At 44.0% G+C, this 17,338-nt stretch overlaps 1 protein-coding gene and 2 long non-coding RNA genes across 4 annotated transcripts; all 3 read left to right on the top strand.

Annotated features, from left to right (window-relative positions):
* Positions 1 to 1,267: 1,267 nt before the first annotated feature.
* LOC139830587 (uncharacterized) lies at positions 1,268 to 1,955 on the top strand. The gene is made up of 2 exons (XR_011743259.1): positions 1,268 to 1,339; positions 1,431 to 1,955. It is a non-coding gene; the product is annotated as an uncharacterized lncRNA (long non-coding RNA).
* Positions 1,956 to 5,031: 3,076 nt separating this feature from the next.
* Positions 5,032 to 7,972, top strand: LOC127295083 (uncharacterized). 2 transcript variants are annotated; one of them, XR_007847518.2, is made up of 2 exons: positions 5,032 to 5,362; positions 6,314 to 7,972. It is a non-coding gene; the product is annotated as an uncharacterized lncRNA (long non-coding RNA). The 2 variants fall into 2 exon arrangements; XR_007847517.2 differs by having other exon boundaries at positions 5,032 to 5,645.
* A 4,312-nt stretch (positions 7,973 to 12,284) lies between these two features.
* Positions 12,285 to 16,594, top strand: LOC127295084 (uncharacterized). The gene is made up of 5 exons (XM_051324994.2): positions 12,285 to 12,591; positions 13,296 to 14,232; positions 14,625 to 14,720; positions 15,805 to 15,941; positions 16,131 to 16,594. The coding sequence occupies exons 1-5, from the start codon at positions 12,368 to 12,370 to the stop codon at positions 16,300 to 16,302; spliced, it is 1,566 nt and encodes a 521-aa protein (XP_051180954.2). The 5' UTR covers positions 12,285 to 12,367; the 3' UTR covers positions 16,303 to 16,594.
* The last annotated feature ends 744 nt before the right edge of the window (positions 16,595 to 17,338 follow it).

The raw sequence follows: 17,338 nt of genomic DNA, 5'->3' as shown, positions 1-17,338 counted from the left end.
AGTCTATTGTCAAATGTGGGTAAGATCCAAAGTCAAATGTCAAAAGTGGTGATCTATGTCAAGGAAACATGGAAACACACACAACGGAGAACAAAGGGGTTAGCGCGACCAAGGAAGTGAGCAAGTAACAAGGATGGTCCTAACGAAGACTATAAGCTCGGTGTCGCGCCAACACAAGAGAGACGGTAGCTCGGTTGCATAAGAGGGAAGCAACAAGATTTGCACAAATGCCACTCTTCTCTTTTCTCTCTTAGTGCGCACAAGCTTTGCACTCTTTTATATCGGTGGACACACGCTTCTTTTTCTATTTCTTTTTTTTCCTCTTTTTTTTTCTCTTTTTTTTCACTTTTTTTTCTCTATGCTTAGAAGCTTTATTTCTCTCTATGTATATGTCACACTTTTCTTCTTTTGTGTATTTTTTCTCACCGAGCTTGCTTCGGAGCTTCGCTCAACACAACGCACACACACCCTCTCACGGTCGTGACACTTGTGCAATGCTTTGCAACGCTCGGAAAGCCACTCTCAATGGGATAGGTACACAAAGAAAGAAACGGGGCTACAAGGGGTAAGGGGGCAAGTTATACCTAGTGAAAAGGTTAGGCGGTGTCAAGCACACGAACTTGCGATGGTGTCGACGATGGCGGTGTCGAAGTTGCGCCGGAATCCGGGGTGCCGAAGGTGTCGCCGCTGTGTTGACGTAGACGCGGACGCTTGGTAGACAATCCTTGCACTCCAAAACGGAAACCGAGAAAATTAAGTCAATGCCCGAAAAGTTGGGTCAAAACAAGCGGTCAAAAGTTGGGTTCCAAAAATCGTCAAAAATTGAGGGTAGACTATGTGGAGTATTTGGGGGATGCTGTTAAAATTTGGAGTCAAACGGGCGCCGGAAAGTTATCAAAATTTGGGGCAAAAAATGGAGTCAAAATGGAGAAATCCGGTCGGGGCCGGTTTGACCGGATCCTGGCTCCGGTCCGGTTGCCGCCCGGTTTGGCTCCGGTCAGGAATTTTTCTGCGCGAAGTGGAGCGGGTCGGCTTGCGCGAAATTGGAGTCGACTGGAAATCTGCGTGGATGGAAACTGAAATCTTCTAAGAGCTCTAAGCTCCCAGGGTTGGCAGCGCTTGTAGGTGCTCCACGGGTCGCTTTCGTTGGGCCTACGTGGCCGCTGTGTTACTGCTTTGGCCGTTCGTGGATTTAGGAGGCAACGGCCTGGATCGTGAGCCTGATCTGAGGCGGTTCCTTTGACCATTTTCCCATTTTTTCTCCACCCACGCATTGTCTTCCTCGCTTCCTCCTCCAATCCCTAGATCATCTTCGTCCTGCACCGCTGCACGGCGACCGGTAGAACTCCGGCTCTCCACTTCCGCGCATCTGGTTCGCGAAATCTTGTTTGGTGAGTCCTCCATCCATGGTGTCGTTGTCGTTGGGACAGGAAGACGAGGCGAGGATGAGTGTCCGCGTCCCGGAGCTGGCGGACATGGCGCCGGTGCCGCAGAGCGACGGGCACTGCCGTGTGGTGGCCATCGCCTACCGCGAGGCCATGGACTACTTCTGCGCCCTCTACGCCGCATCGCTCGCGCTCTTCGCCTCACCACCGATGCCAGTCACATCAACCCCAACAACACTGTAAGGTCATCCGTCCCCGTTCTCTCATTCTCTCCCCATTCGTACTGGATTGGATTGGAAATTTGAGAGCTTCAGTTGTTTCAAGGCGATTGTTTGAACTGTGACGCTGATATTGACTGGATTTGTGTTGGACGCAATTCCTCATCCATTGTAACCGTCTTCCATAGCTTATATCACATGGAGGCCTCGAATTAGTGTGTTGTGCAGGAAGTGGGTAGGTGGATATTCGAGTGTGTTGTGCAGGGAGACCAGCTATGGGCATCTTAAGTTGTTAACCCTATTCAGGAAGGGGATCATGACCTGGTGTTTGACTATTTGAGTATTGTTCTCCCGATTCAGTGTATTAAAGATAGGGGAATGGGTTGGAGAATGATTTCGATTTGAAAGGTTCAATATGTATACTTTGCCATTGTTTTGTAGCCTAATGTCGTGCATTTCCTTTTGCTGAAGGTCAATTTTCTTTGTGGGCAACTGTGTTGAATTTTCGTGTTCTTTTTTGCTTGATAGGTCTGACATTTTAGCCATGTTATTCTAGAGGCATTAGATGCTGATTTGCTACAAGAACTCCTCACCCGAGGAGGCTTGGCTTAGGTTGCGTCACCGCTGTTGCTGCCGCTATACTCCACCGGCGGCCGCTTGGAATTGCAGTAAGATCCGCTGTCTCGTTTATCATTGTTGCTTCAGTAATACATTGCAAGGTATTTGCAAACAAATTAAATCTGCAAGAGCCAATGAAATATATTCACGGTCTGTTGCATAGAAATAATGTGTTGTGTAGTATATTTTTCATGATTGTAGCTCACAGCCAATTTCAAGAAGCTATCTTGTTGACACATAAGACGTATGCATTCTCTATTTATAATATTTTGATGGATTTTTCTAAGAATTAATCTGTCATATATAAAACATCCTTAACTATTTCTGTGAATTACATAGTACGACAATCTCTATTTATATTTTTTTGCATGACTTCCGGTTATCTTGCAGTATTGTTCAATATATATTTCTTTCATAAATTGTAGTACAGGCCACGAGGTGGTTTTCTGTACATGGGTGTGCGTGCACCAGGTTGAGTGGAAATAGTAGAATATCATGCATGTGTAAGTTTGTAGAAGTTCTGAGGCTGGATATTTTTTTGGACGTCTGAACATATGAAATTTGAGCCAAAATTATATGTGTTTGAGTTCTCTGCAGAAGAATAAAAAAGGAGATAGTTTCTAAAATAGTCCATGCAAATATGCTCAATTATTTTATTTTGTGGAGCATGCAAAATAAAAAATTATTGGACAAACATACTTCAGAATAGTATGTGTTCCTTCGTTGTACTGTACATAACCCGAATTCTGTTTTCTGCATATTGGTTACCTAGCCTTAGGAATACTGGTTGAATAATATTTGTTTGTTACTTCTCTCTAAACTAAGTATGGACATGGCATATGCCTGTCCCTGCACATATTTAATCTTCCGCTATTCAACCATGTGCCTACAGCCATATTGGTGCATTGCATTTCTTTATCTATTCTCTCAATTCTTAGTTTTATGTAGCAAGTAGAATGACAGTGGATTGACTCAATGTAGCAGGACATGTATTCTCTTACACCTAACTCATTGTTCCAGTTTACTAACAGATATAATTAATCTGTTTTTTGCCCTATGATTAACCATGAGAAACTACCAGATTTTTCAGTGATAATTATTTAATAACATGTTCTTTTTTTTCACGTCTACATTTATATTCTATATACATTACTCCCTCCGTGATGTGACTTACCAAAACATCTTATATACATATTCTTCATCCCTATGAATGTGTAAGATAATAATAATCTTTACCTGCTCAAGACCATTGTGGTGTTGATAGTCTCAGGGCTTTGACTAATGGAACCAAGTAGAAAAATTGATAAAATTTGGGCATATCTATAAGATGATAATTGCTGAGAGTGCTCATTCTCTGATCGAGAAAGTTAATAATTTTGCGCAAGGATGTTTGAGGCCAGGTGGTAGCTCACTATGGTTATACCACACATGAAGGCCATGTAAAGAATTATATGGCTAATGATGAATTGGTAGTGTCAAAGCGGTTACTTGAATTTATTTGTCTACTCGGACTTCTGTGAATACCTAGGATACTAATTATTTTTATGGAAGCATATATTTATCTCAAATGTGAGATTTGTTGATTGTTCTTATCTGAATGGTATTTTGTTTTCAAATGATGGAGCTCATAAATTTCCCGATGTTAGAAACAGAAATTGTTTCTGAATTTAGCTTTCAAATATAGACAACAATCGACTTTATGGTAGCAGGAGCTCAGATTAAAAGCCTCACGTTTGTACAAATAAACATATGCTATTTATGGTTTTATTAAATACTTAAGGTCTTCATACTCTCATGCGACCTTTATGTTCCCTATGCTGATATAAAAATTGTGTACTTTGTCGTCTCATGTGTGTTATATATGTTTGGTTTACCAGTTTGCAAATTATTTCCATGATATACTTATGATTTAGGTTTAGGATAGCTAAGCAAAAATTTAAAAGGCGGTCTATTGGATTAGCCCTTCAGGATGTGTGTGCACTCAAAAGGGAAAAGGATGAATTTATTCTATGGACAATGATATTTCCTATTCAGTAGTTTGTTGAGTCACTTGATACTTTGAATTTCGTGTTTCATAATTAATGGGATTGCGGAAGTATCTGAGATGCACGTATCGTGATTTCCGTGTTATTTCGTAATATCCTTTACCAAAGAGCAAACATCTTTGAATAAGTTTTTGTTTACTTCTCTTTTCTTAGCCTCGCATTATTGTCTTCCACATCAATCAAACCTTGGGGCATGTGCTTGGTCTTGTGGATTTTGTTGAAACTGAAAACCAGATATCCTCGTAGCTCTAAGCTCCCGGGGTCCTCGGCGCCTGCAGGCATCTCAAGGGTTGTTGTCGTGGGTCCCGCTCGAGGAATGCTGCGCTTGAGTTTGGCTTCGTTCTTATGTCACCGGATTGGTGGGTCTGCGGTCGTGTGGTTCCTTTTGATTGTTGTACTCTTGTTCGGTCTACGAGAGAATAGTGAGAGGGCCAAACGAAAAGAGGAAGGAGGCTAGGGTTGGGTTTCCCCTTGCGGGGACAGGCACCGGCGGCGACTCTGCTGCCTCTCGACCCGGTAAAGGATCCCACCCAACCTTGATCATGGTCTTCCCAAAATCATTTTCCATCGTTGGATGTGACTCTTCAGATGTCGTTGTCAAAATAGTGCCAACCCCGTGGCCCCTTTCCTACGGTCACCGCTGGACTCTTCCGACCACTCAACCGGACTCCTGTAGATGTTCATGCTTGGATTTTAATTTTTAACATGTTCTCTCGTTGATGGTTTGTTGATTATCAGGATGTTGTTGATACGTGATGAGTTTGCTAGAGATAAATGATGCTCTTCTGATTTAGCAGCAAAGTGAACTTTGTTGGAGCTCCTGTGTGGCTTCTTGTTGTCTTTGATGCAAACTGCTCCTGGTTATGTGAACTACTTCTCAGCCTTCCGGACCCATGTGCCGCTTCCACAAGTGCACACTTCCCTTTGTTCTTCTATTGTCAGCGACAGTAGGCGAGAACCAAAGCTCACTTCTCATCCGCAGGTGGTTCACTCGATTATTTGCCGTTGTTTCTTGATTAGGCGAAATTCAACTTTGTTGTTTTTCCTGTAACCAGAGAAATGAACTACAACTTCCAATGGTCTTAGTTCTTGTCAGGTATGTAGTTTTTCTACGCAACTATGCACCCTTCCATCAGAATTCAAGTATTCAAGTTTTAGACGTATACATTATTGGTTCGTTTTATTATACATGCATGGTTTAATCAGTTCGATCATGTAGCTAGCTTAATAACATCCTCCATGTATGTAGCTACCATCCATACAGCTTTTGGATTCAAATTTATGTACAGAGATCCATGGATCATTCAGACCGTAGTGAGCAGAATGTGATGCGATATCAGTCATTCAGTTGGCCTTGAGGCTGGAGGCGTCATTGAAGGGTAGGAAGTTCACGTTCCTCTAAAAGAAGAGAAGAAAATGTCAGCGACACATTTATTTTAGGCAGTTTGTGCACGCGCTTATTTACTTGTGTAAAAACCGCTTTTTCGAGGTAGTTCAGATTTATTGTTTGGCAACATTCATTTTGTCCGCGTGGAAAGTTAAATTCACCCGTAGTAAAATATTGAAGTTCACTAGAAAAACTATGATGTTAAAATAATAATAGCTCACTCCGCATTATACTGAAGTCCACTCAGTATAGAAGACCCAAAATTCGCTTGGTAAACCGTAAAAAAAATCACTTTGGAAAAAACAGCAATCTTTTTTCTTCTGTACATGTATTTACCAAAAAGCATGTATCAATATCGGTTCCATAATCTGGACCATACCTAGCCTCATATTATGTAGCAACTATAGCAGTTGTGGTACTGCTTGAGGAATCGTTCATAAAGATAGTGATATGTATAGAGGTTTACTAAATTTGTTCCAAACCTGCAATTATTAAATGGCATTTTTTGGGACATTCTTTGTACCCGCAATCAGTAGATGTCTTGTGTAGAACTGTAGTTTTTAGTGTTGATGTTATGCCCGATTTTCTATTGATCGTTCACTTTTTACCTATCCACAATTATCTTCCCTATAAATTTACTATACTTGTTCTGTGATGCAGTGAAAAGAAGTGATAAATTATTAAAAGGGAGTACATGACAATCTGGATGGTAGTTAGATACAAGTCTCTTTGTAGTGGCACAATACGAGAGTAAGTTCTCTTATATTCTTATGCATATTCTGAATTTTATGCAGGACCAAACTTTAGAGAATATGATCTGCACAAAAGCTATTTTCTTGTTTATCAATTTATTTGTACTGCATGTTATTCAGTGCATTTAGAATCCTCTTAGCTTGAGAAGACAAACGGTGCTTGTTTCAGCAAATGCAAAAGCTCCTACGTTACTCCGCAATGTTAGTAATTGTATTTCAGTACACACAAGACTTAACACATGATTTTGTTAACCAATTTGGGTTTCTGATGAGTGGTTTTGTGTGTCATGGTTTTTAATGTCAGGTGACTTTACTGTTTTAGTTGATAATAACGCATAAATATAAATATCCATATTAACAAGTTTTTTCTGCATCATATTTATTCCCTTTGCTCGAAACATCATTGAAACATTTTGATACTGTCACAGCTCTACCTACATGTTCCATTATTATGTTCCGAGACATGTTTGCTTACAATGATGCAGCATCGGTAAAATACAAGTAACCAAGTAATTATGTTTATCTAATACTTTCAAATAAATAGTATCAAGTAATCACTAAAAATATTAACTGTACATGCAAAGAAGATAACACATTCTTTTAATTATTACGTATTAATTATCCAATAATACTTTGTAGGAGTCGTAAGTGATTATGAAGACTTTATGGTAAACAAAAACTCAACAACTTCTTTTTGCGGGTATGATTATTCATTCTAGGGTCGTTATCACTTTGTTAAAAAATTATATGGTAAGAGAACAAACAATCTGCATGATCGTACTACAATTACATTTATATGTACGTGATTGGGTCTACGAGGAATGGATGTCTCAAGTTAGTGATTCTTTCTTCTTGCTGGCTTTACCCCCAAATCTCGAGCATTTCTTTTCGCCGAGAAATCAGAGACTACCATGTTCTTGGGTCCTATGCAGAAGGAGGGTTAGCTTATAGATACTTTATGTCGAAGTGTTCGTATTTGTGTGCGGCTCAGTCAAACTACAATGCGGCCACTGTAACGGCTGGTGCTACCAAATCAAGACCGCGCCGCCTGTGCTAGGAGTTCAGATCTTGCTTTTATATTGTTTAAAAGCAGGTAACGTTTTCTTTGTGCATGTGGTAGGCTGTGAGTTGATCAATGGCTTCGGGTCACCTGTCATTAAGCAGAATCTTACTGATCCAGCAGCTTCAGAAAAGGCAGCTTAAGAGCACGCCCTTGAGCCGGTTGACGGATCCCGCCTCCCGAGGATTCTATTTTCCTGTTTTGTTGAGCCGTATTAAAATCTGTTACTCTCATATAAAAAAATCTGTTTGACTCTGTCGAGGTGACAACCTCTATTTCGTTGAGAGGTCTGCACCCTATGTGGAAGCACCCTATGTGGAACAACAGGTGCTATGGCTCCACCAGTGTGTCGAATGCAGTTTTGTGCCTCGGTTGGTATTATTCAATCGGTTGGCAGAAGAGTTGTTGATGTTTTGGATTGGGAATTCGAGCCTTTTGTTCTAGGAACTTTGTACTCTTCTATTGATTCACTTATTTAAATTCTACCGTCAAACTTTTTATACCTAACCTTCCCTGTGATGGATGCACACTGGTGATGACTGTTTTTGCCATCGTTTTCAGTTTATCGCCATGAGATCATGCGATGTTCATAGCTGATAAGGTTTGTTTTTTCTGTCCTTCGGGGTTTTATTTTTTTTTACAACACCAAGTTTGTGTATCTACGGATCAGCCGATATGTAGAGTACCTCGGCAAAAAGAAGGCCATTCAGTGGATCCTTTGTGAATTCAAAGACACACAAATCAAACGGAAAAATTTAAACGATAATAACAAAGGACGGCGTGGCAAAGCGCGCTAGGTCCATCTAGTTGAATAGGAATTGAGCAGAGCGGATGGCGCAGCCCGATGGTTGCAGCAGCTGGGCATCAAGCTGGCGCGTGCGCGTGGGTGGGAAACGTAGCGGGTAGAGCCGGAGGCTGCGGCCTGGCCGGTAGGCGCGCGGGCGGGCGGCGGGGCCTGCTCGTGGTTGCGCGCGTGTTGAGCGGGCGTGCTAGCACGCGCTAGGGCCGGCCGCTGGTGGACGGGCGAGCTTTGTGTAGTGCTTGCGCGCGGTGGGTGGCGAGCCGGCTGCGGATGCTGCGTTAGAGCAGTTGGGCGGGCGCGTGGTGGAGGGCGGAGGCGGGCCTGGCTGCAGGGAGGTCGAGCTGGGCGGCGGGCGGCTCGCTGCGAAGATGGTGGGCGGCGTGGTGCTGCGCGAGCAGGGGCAGGGCCTGAGGCGGGCGGGCGGCGGTTGACCGGCGGCCAACGGACGAGCGGCCAGCGGCGGCTGCAGTGGAGCGCGGGAGGGAGCAGCGGATGGAGCTAGAGGCCAAGCGGGCGGCGGCTCGGTTGCGTGCTGCGCGCCTGCGCGTGGTGGTGGCCTGGCCGGTGGAGCGGGGCGGGCGTTGACCAAAACGGCCAGGAGAGCTGTTCGTGGAGGACGATGAACACGAGCGGAAAAGCGACTACAAATCCTCAGATTTCTCGAGATATAGGACGAATTAGAGCACGAAAATTGGGAAAGTTGTAGATCAACACTAGAGACAACAGATCTGTGGACCAAAACCACAAAAAACGCAACAAATACGGAGATCAAATTTCGAGCTATTTTTGGGGCAATTTTTTGGGAAAATTTTTGGGCGAAATTGGAGAAATTCGGTGGTCAAATTCGTGGCAACCTATGCTCTGATACCATATGATGCGGCCTAAGGCCACGTGGGTTGCCCGATCTCACGAATTGACCGAGGGAAAGGCGGGGGAGAGGAAGAACACGAAGAACACGGCGAAGAACACGATGAATACACGCGAACGCACGCAACACAACCCGATACAATTCCGGTTTACTCCCGATTGCCCGAACCACTATCCCGATAGAATCTCTCAAGGGAGAGACACGCGGTAGAATCCCCGAGAGGAAGATCGGTATACGATCGGTGGAATCACAGAGTGAGATACCGTGGTAGAATCACAAGTGTGAGAGACTAATCATATAAGGAGTGCCTTGATACAACTCATAGATTTGTGTCTAAGAGAGGGGGTTTCCCTAATCCCGGAGGGATGGTGGAGGCATAAGCCAAGTTCTCACTCAAGTTATGTCTTAACCTAATGAAGGGGGAGGTGGGAGCCTATATATAGGGAGCCACTAAGGAGGGGTAGTTTAGGCATACAAAGAGCATAGTGGGATGATTTATATTATGAGCTTCGCAGTGGGAACGGCGGTGTCGGCGTAGGCATGGCGACAGTGCCGTCTTCCTCCGGCGTCGAGCAGGGTGGCAGTGTCGGCCACTCCATGGCGGTGGTGCCAGCTTTCCTAGACGCGTCTCCTTCTTCCATCTCCTCTTCCATGCTTCCGTAACGTCGGACTTGAGCGTAGTTCTTGATGATGACCATGATGCGGATAAGACCGAAGGTCGCCCCGTATCAGTATGTTCATCAAGGCAAGGTCGTTGTAGTTTTCTGAAATTGCTGTTGTTACCGAAGTTTCTGAAGCTAATGCTGCTACTGACGATGGATGTCGATGTAGTCGCTACAGCATGCAGCTGATCCCCGCACACAGGGAGGGCATGGTGCAGCACTAGGTGCACTGGCCGGATGCGGGGCGGCCTTATCTGGAGCTGGTGATTCAAAACACGGGAGGTCGAAGTTTCCGGCCGGAGCTGCTTGAGGAGGAGGTCAGGGCAGAGGCGCGTGGAGCTAAGTTGGGGACGCCTCCAACATATACTTGGTGGAGCTGGGGGATACCTAGTAGAGCTAAGTTGAGACCAGCTTAGCCCAACATGGTCTAAGTCAAAAACATAGTAATTGATGGCAGTAGCCAACTTAGATACAATCTAGAACCAACTTAGGTATTGAAGGAGGACCAACTTAGCCCAACATGGTGTGAGTCAAATATAGAGTAATTGATGACAGTAGCACACTTAGGCACAATCTAGAACCAACTTAGGTACTGCGAGTAAACTAACTTTGACCAACATGGTATGAGAGACAAACATGATAATTAAGTTCACTAGCCAACTTAGGCACAATCTAGAACCAACTTAGGTACTGCGAGTAAACCAACTTTGACCAACATGGTATGAGAGGAAACATGATAATTAAGTTAACTAGCCAACTTAGGCACAATCAAGAACCAACTTAGGTACTGCCAGTAAACCAACTTTGACCAACATGGTATGAGAGAAAAACATGATAACTAAATTCATTAGCCAACTTAGGCACAATCAAGAACCAACTTAGTTACTGACAGGAAACCAACTTAGTGAAACATAGTGTCGGACAAACATTTTAGAGAAGACAACTTAAGCACAGTGTTATAACCAACATCTTCAGTTTCACTAGCCAACTTAATAAGATAGGTAAAACAACTTCATTAAGCATAGATGATTAACTTATTTCATGCCATCAAAGAACAAACAGGGCAACTACATAATTCTCACCCATATCAACCCCATTTTAAAACATGTTACCTATATATGGTACTAATTTTAGGTCAATGGCATATGAAACCATCCTGGTGTTTGAACATGAGATGAGCATGGTAAATGCTAAAAATCCCTTCAGTATAAACATATGAGCAAGGATTATCATGGCATACGTGAAAAAAAATTCAAAAATATTAGCACTATAGAGAACTTCCTGCATGCCTTGCTACTACCTACATAGATTCCTACTTGTTCGAGGCAAGTGGCTACTGTAGACTTGATCTGTCACATACGAGCAAGCATCATCATGGCACTATGAGGACTTCTAAATCACAAGGAGATGTGCAACAAAGAAAATCCACAGAGCATACCTTCCTACTTAGTACATCGTATGTACCACGAGTTGAATCCGACACAGCCTACAAATGAAGAACTACAGATCGCCTATGAGAATTACTAGTACAAAAGAGAATCGTGCATTACAGGTGGAGATTTGTCACATTAACTCGCATAATCGCAGTAGGCACCACCGCCGCGGAACACGAGTTGAATTCCCCCACAACCTACGAACTACGGACTAAAAATCGCTATGAAGATGTTGCACGAAAGAGAATCGCGTGTTAGAGGTTGAGATTTGTGCGATTACCTCGTGTACTCGGTGTAGGATCCTCCACCGCGGAACCTGTGACTGCAGAGCAAACAGAACTCGCCCTCACCCTTCTCCGACTAGCTTGCCGCGGACGCGCGCAGCTTGACCCGTGCCACGCCCTTCTCCGAGTAAGTCGCCGCCCTCAGCGCAGCTCGATACACGCCACGCCCTTCTCCGACTAGCTCGCCGCGGACGCGCACCTCGATCCACGCCTCGCCGCGGACGCGCAGATCGCTCCTCAACTCGGACGCGCAACTCCATCCGTGCCTCGCCGCTCTTTCGCGCGCCTCGCTCTCCGTCGCCGTCACCGCGCAGGTCGCTGCTCGACTCGGATCTTACGGCGGGAACACACCACACCATCAGGGCGAAAGAGCTCGTCCCCACATGGAGCGGCGCAGCGCGCTGAAGCTCACGCGAGCTCCACCGCCGGCTAGAAACCCTAGCGAGGATTGGGGGATTTGGAGGAGAATTTCCGTGAGGACCGGGTGAACTAGAGAGAGACGACGAGGGAGAGAAATGGGAACGACACATCTGGGACCTAGGTGCCAGATGGTCGGGATGGGATCTCCGCGCGTGAGTTGGATCGGCCGTCCAGGACACATCCGACGGACAGAAAACGAGTGCTGAACGATGACAGTCAGCATCCGAGAACTTTTTAGCATTTAGGAAGTGGTAATGTTGATCACTGCACCAGCCACTGCACAGAGGGCCCCACGCCGCGTCCCCTCCCCGCTTCCGGTGAGAATTAGCAGTGCAGCTACAACGGAATGACCGATCTACCACCATCAACCACCACCGCCCCGCACCACACACGCACGCCTCTCGCGCTTCACTCGAGATCTCCCCCACTTCCCATGGATCCCCTCCACGTCCGCCTCCGCCTCCGCCTCGGCGCGCTCGTGATGGCTCTCGTGCTTGCCGCCTCCGGCGGGTGGTGGGGCGGCGCGGAGGCTTCGATCCACACCTACGGCCGCGAGCCCTTCCGCGAGGTGGGCAACGCCTTCCTGCTCTCCGGCGGTAGCGAGGGCATCGTCGCTGACGGGTCCGACCCCGCCTCTCCCGCCTCCTCCTTCATCAAGTAAGGCCAAGGCCCCTCTCCCTCGCCCCTCCTTGTCCTGTGCTTGGAGACCCCAGTGACTATTGCTTCTGGAAACCGCTGCGGACAGCGCTTGCTGTACTCGTGACACGTTTTTTGCATGGGCTCAGTGCTGTTCGGTTCGAATTCATGAAGAGGTTAGGCATGGACGTTGCTGGAACTGATTTTTTAACTTGTTGCCAAGGATGTGTATTCAGTATCTCGGCTTGCTCCAATGACGCCTGGCTGGTAGGAAAATTTGGAATGCTAATAGCTGCAGGCAGCAACCTAAATTCTTCTCGCCATTAGACTATTCGTGCATATCGACAGTCCTTTCCTGTTTGCGTTTAATTTCTTGTTCTGATGGTGATTGCAGTGGTGCCACAATATTCTACATGTACATGAGTTAGGACTATCATTTTCATTGGCATTGGCCACAGAATCCTAGAACCTTCTTTTGTGGCAGTGCAATATTGAGATCAGTTCACTGACATGAACCTGATGAAGCTAGGCATGTTTCACTTATAGGCTTTTCCCCTGTATCTGTGAATTCCTTCAGTGTTCTTTTTAAGTTACAGATAAAATTATAGACTGTTCTCATTTCTGTAGATGTGAGTGTACTAATGAACTGAGTTATGTTTCCCCAAAAAGCGTGTGTGGGTGCTTCAGAATTTGGCACTAACGAGATGACCGGACATTGCTTTCAGGTTCATAAATGTTACTTTCTGGAGGACCGCAGAATCGGCAGAATCGCATGCAAAAATGGCACACAGTACAGGTCTGGTACAAGCTATTTTATTTGAAGCAGCTGACAGGGATAACATTGGGGGATCTGCCTATGGTGGACAGAGGTCTATTTGTTGTACCCCTGACCTTGCTAAACTGGAGGGCTGCAAACAAGGGGAAGTAATCAGGAGGCCATCCTCTGATGATCCGGATTGGCCTGTTGTGGTAGACACACACTTCAGTGCTAATCACCTCTCAGTGAAGTTGGAAGATGAGGAAGTTCGCATTACAAAGACAGGCATGTATAACTTGTTCTTCATTTCTTGCGATCCAAAACTGAGGGGCCTTGCTATGAGTGGGAAGACGGTCTGGAGGAATCCTGGTGGTTACCTACCTGGACGGATGGCACCTCTGATGACATTCTATGTTTTCATGTCACTAGCATATCTGTTAGTCATGGTTGTCTGGTTTAGCCAGTACATAAGGTTTTGGAGGGATATATTGCCAATCCAGAACTGGATCACTTTAGTTATTGCCCTTGGCCTGTTTGAGATGACACTATGGTACTTTGAATACTTAAACTTCAACAGCAGTGGTGTACGCCCAGTTGGAATTACAACTTGGGTGGTAACTGTTGGAGCCATCAGAAAAACAATTTCCCGCCTACTGATCCTTTCTATATCAATGGGATATGGTGTCGTTCGCCCAACTCTGGGAGGTCTCACATCCAAAGTTCTACTCCTTGGGCTTACATATTTCCTGGCTTCTGAATTGCTGGATATAGCAGAAAATGTTGGAACAATTAATGACATCTCAGGCAAAGCAAAGCTTTTCCTTGTCCTCCCTGATGCATTTTTGGACGCTTTTCTCATACTTTGGATTTTCACTTCTCTTTCCCGTACTCTTGAGAAGCTACAGGTAAGCAACATTTAGTGCCATGTTTGAAGTATTAACATTTTATTTTGTCATAAAATCATATTATCTCATCTTTACCTTTTGATTTGTGGCAAAGGTAGCACTGCCAGTATCAGAGGTATAGGTTGGTGACTCAAATGTTGCACTATCGATTTCTTCAAGAGAATTTATAACTCTGATCTATGAGTGATTAGCAATGCTAGATATCCTTTATACTGATATTACATGGGGTATTATGTGGTCGGAATGAGGGCAAATAGGATAGTTGTAAGCGCTTTTTTAGCGAATATAGTTGTAAGTGCTTAGAATTTTGATAACAAGCCTGTTGAATCCTGATTCCTAAGAGCTGTGTATCTGTATTGTTGCTGAATCTTGCTGCTTTTCTCATACGTCAGGCAAGGAGGAGTTCTGTGAAATTGGATATATACAGGAAATTTACAAATGCATTGGCAGTTTCTGTCATAGCTTCAGTTGTCTGGATTGGTTATGAGGTGTGTAATTCCATCATATACACCCATAATGAAACTTGTGCTCTACTGCACTTGAGATAATTTGCTAATTTTAGATTCACTATGCATCCATAAGATGTATTAACTTCCAAGTTCCCCGATCATTGTAAGGTTCAAAAATTGCCCCAAATATTTGTTGCTATGTTTTCATCATTTTCCAGAGTATAGATTGTTCTATGTAATTCGTTTAAATATTTGCCCCATAAGTGCATTTATCATCCATACGTTATATTGCTGCTGTCACAATTGATTGCCATATCCCTCTTGATACAACACCTTTTGTGGAATGTTCTCATTATCCGTTTCGCAACACCTAGATTCCAAATCCGAACTCCTCACAAAATTTCTAACAACGGTATGTTCAAGAAGTTAAAAATGTGTGAAAGGATCACGCTAGTCTTATGAGAACTAGATAAATTGTGCTACAAAGATAAGTCATACTCCTCAGTCAAAAGTCAACGACTTCTAACTTTCACCAAATTTATATAAAAATATAAGCATCTACCATACTAAATCAGTATCAATGGATTCACCATAAAGTATATTTTCTTAAAGTATCCATTCAATATTGTAGATATGGATATATTTTCCTAAAATTTTGGTCAAAGTTAGTAGGGCTTGACTTTTGACTAATCTTAGGTACCTTATATTTTTGGACGGAGGAAGTACAAGATTGTGTTAAGTATAGTATGTCAACATGTCTCATTGGCGATAACCGCAATGCTACTTTATTTGTTGATCTTTTCAATGAATGATCTTTCTCTCGTGTATGCTGATCACTACCGCTCCTAAAAGCATGACATGAATAGATTTATGAACATCATGGAGTTTTGATCGAACGCATGCATGTGGTTTATGGGCTGATAGACTAGCTGACCATGTGCAATGGGCCTCTATTACTTGCACCATCTTTTAGCATTTTGTGCCAAATATTATCGTGATCTAGAGATACAGAATTTACATTATAGTCTGCTTGCAAGCATGACAGTTGTCCTCACTGCTAACTCATGATTTTTCTAGGAGTCTTGTGTTTTAGAACTGTTGTCTTATCATGGCTTCCTTGCAGGTTTATTTCAAAGCGACGGACCCCTTCAGTGAGAGATGGCAGAGTGCCTGGATCATAACAGCATTCTGGGATGTTCTTGCCTTTGTTTTGCTTGTTGTTTTATGCTATTTGTGGGCACCATCCCAAAGCTCGCAAAGGTAAATATTTTGCCTTTTCAATGGTCTGGAGCCTCTCTTTTTGCGAATGTAATGGTCTGGAGCCTTGTAAGAGGCATAATCTATGTGCTTGCTGCCAATAAGAGGCATAATCTGAGTTTGTTTAATAGGCTGTAAGAAAACGGTTGACTAGGTACCACCCTAAAATTAACACACCGTTCCTATGTCCAGATATGCTTATTCAGGTGAAGCTGCGGATGATGATGACGAGGAGGCTCAGTCTCTGACAAAGGGGTCTGATGGTGATGTAGGGATGGTAAAAATTGACAAAGACAGAAATGCTGGTGTTGGCAGTGCTTTCAGCTTGGATGATGACGAGGCTGAGGAGGACAAAAGAGAGTAGTATTTCTTCCCCTGATCCTTACTTTGCCAGATACCCAGAAACAAGAATGTTCAAGGGTTTGAGCTTTTTTGGTGGTTCGATGTCCTCTGTTGTTCCTGCCTTAGTTACACAGGTTTTGTTGTAGAAGTGTGCGTTTTCTATCCACCCCTTGCCAGAGTAGTTCGATGTGGAGTTCGCCTAGGCAAAATTGGTACAAAGTTGCAAATCATTTATATCAAAACAGTGTACATATATGTTCTCTTTGTCTGCTGTGTATTGCATATCCTGTATGAAGATGATGAACTGAGTGTAACTGCTGGGCTAATCGTGTGGAAGTTGCCATTACAAAATGACACTATATATCCAGAGCTACACATATGAAACATGGCTTCAATTAGTGCGAAGAATAATGGAAGTGAATCTAACGAACGAAGCACACGGTTTTCTTGAAGAAACACATGGTTCCTGTTTGATAGGGCAAAGGTGTCCGATCTTTCGATGAGAGTATGATAACGTTGATTTGTTGGTGGACTTCGTGCTTAACGATCCGACTAGATGTGCAAAGCTCGTGCGCCAATGCAATCGCTAGGACAATCTCCGGGAGTTACTGATATTGCGGATGCGCGATCAGCCTGACCAGCGAGGGTCTGAAATCGAGAACAAGTAAGAACTAATAATGCAATCAGAATATTGCGGATATAGATGAAAACTTTATTGAAAAATGTGGGATTCCGAATAGTCGGTCTTGTTCTGGGCGTTGGCCTCAAAAGAAGTACACGAGAGTTGCATCAATGGCTAACTTTTAGTCTAATCAAAATCCGAGTCTAAACGTGACGGCTATGGGGGTATTTAAAGGAGGAAAAGGTGGGGTTTCGGCCAGCCATATATATGGTTTGGCCGAACCAAACCCTAAAAGGCCTTTCCCCCTTCAATACGGACTCTAAAAAGTGGCTGACTTAATTCCTGTGAAAATGACATGGGCCTGACCCAAAACTAAAGGTGACGCAGCACCATATTATGCTATGGACGAAATTATGAAGTGGGAAACTCTATATTT

This window comes from Lolium perenne, chromosome 4 (assembly GCF_019359855.2).
Source record: "Lolium perenne isolate Kyuss_39 chromosome 4, Kyuss_2.0, whole genome shotgun sequence".
NCBI classification, from domain to species: Eukaryota; Viridiplantae; Streptophyta; class Magnoliopsida; order Poales; family Poaceae; genus Lolium; species Lolium perenne.
Note: the sequence above shows the minus strand (reverse complement) of the source record. Positions and strands in the feature narration are given on the sequence as shown.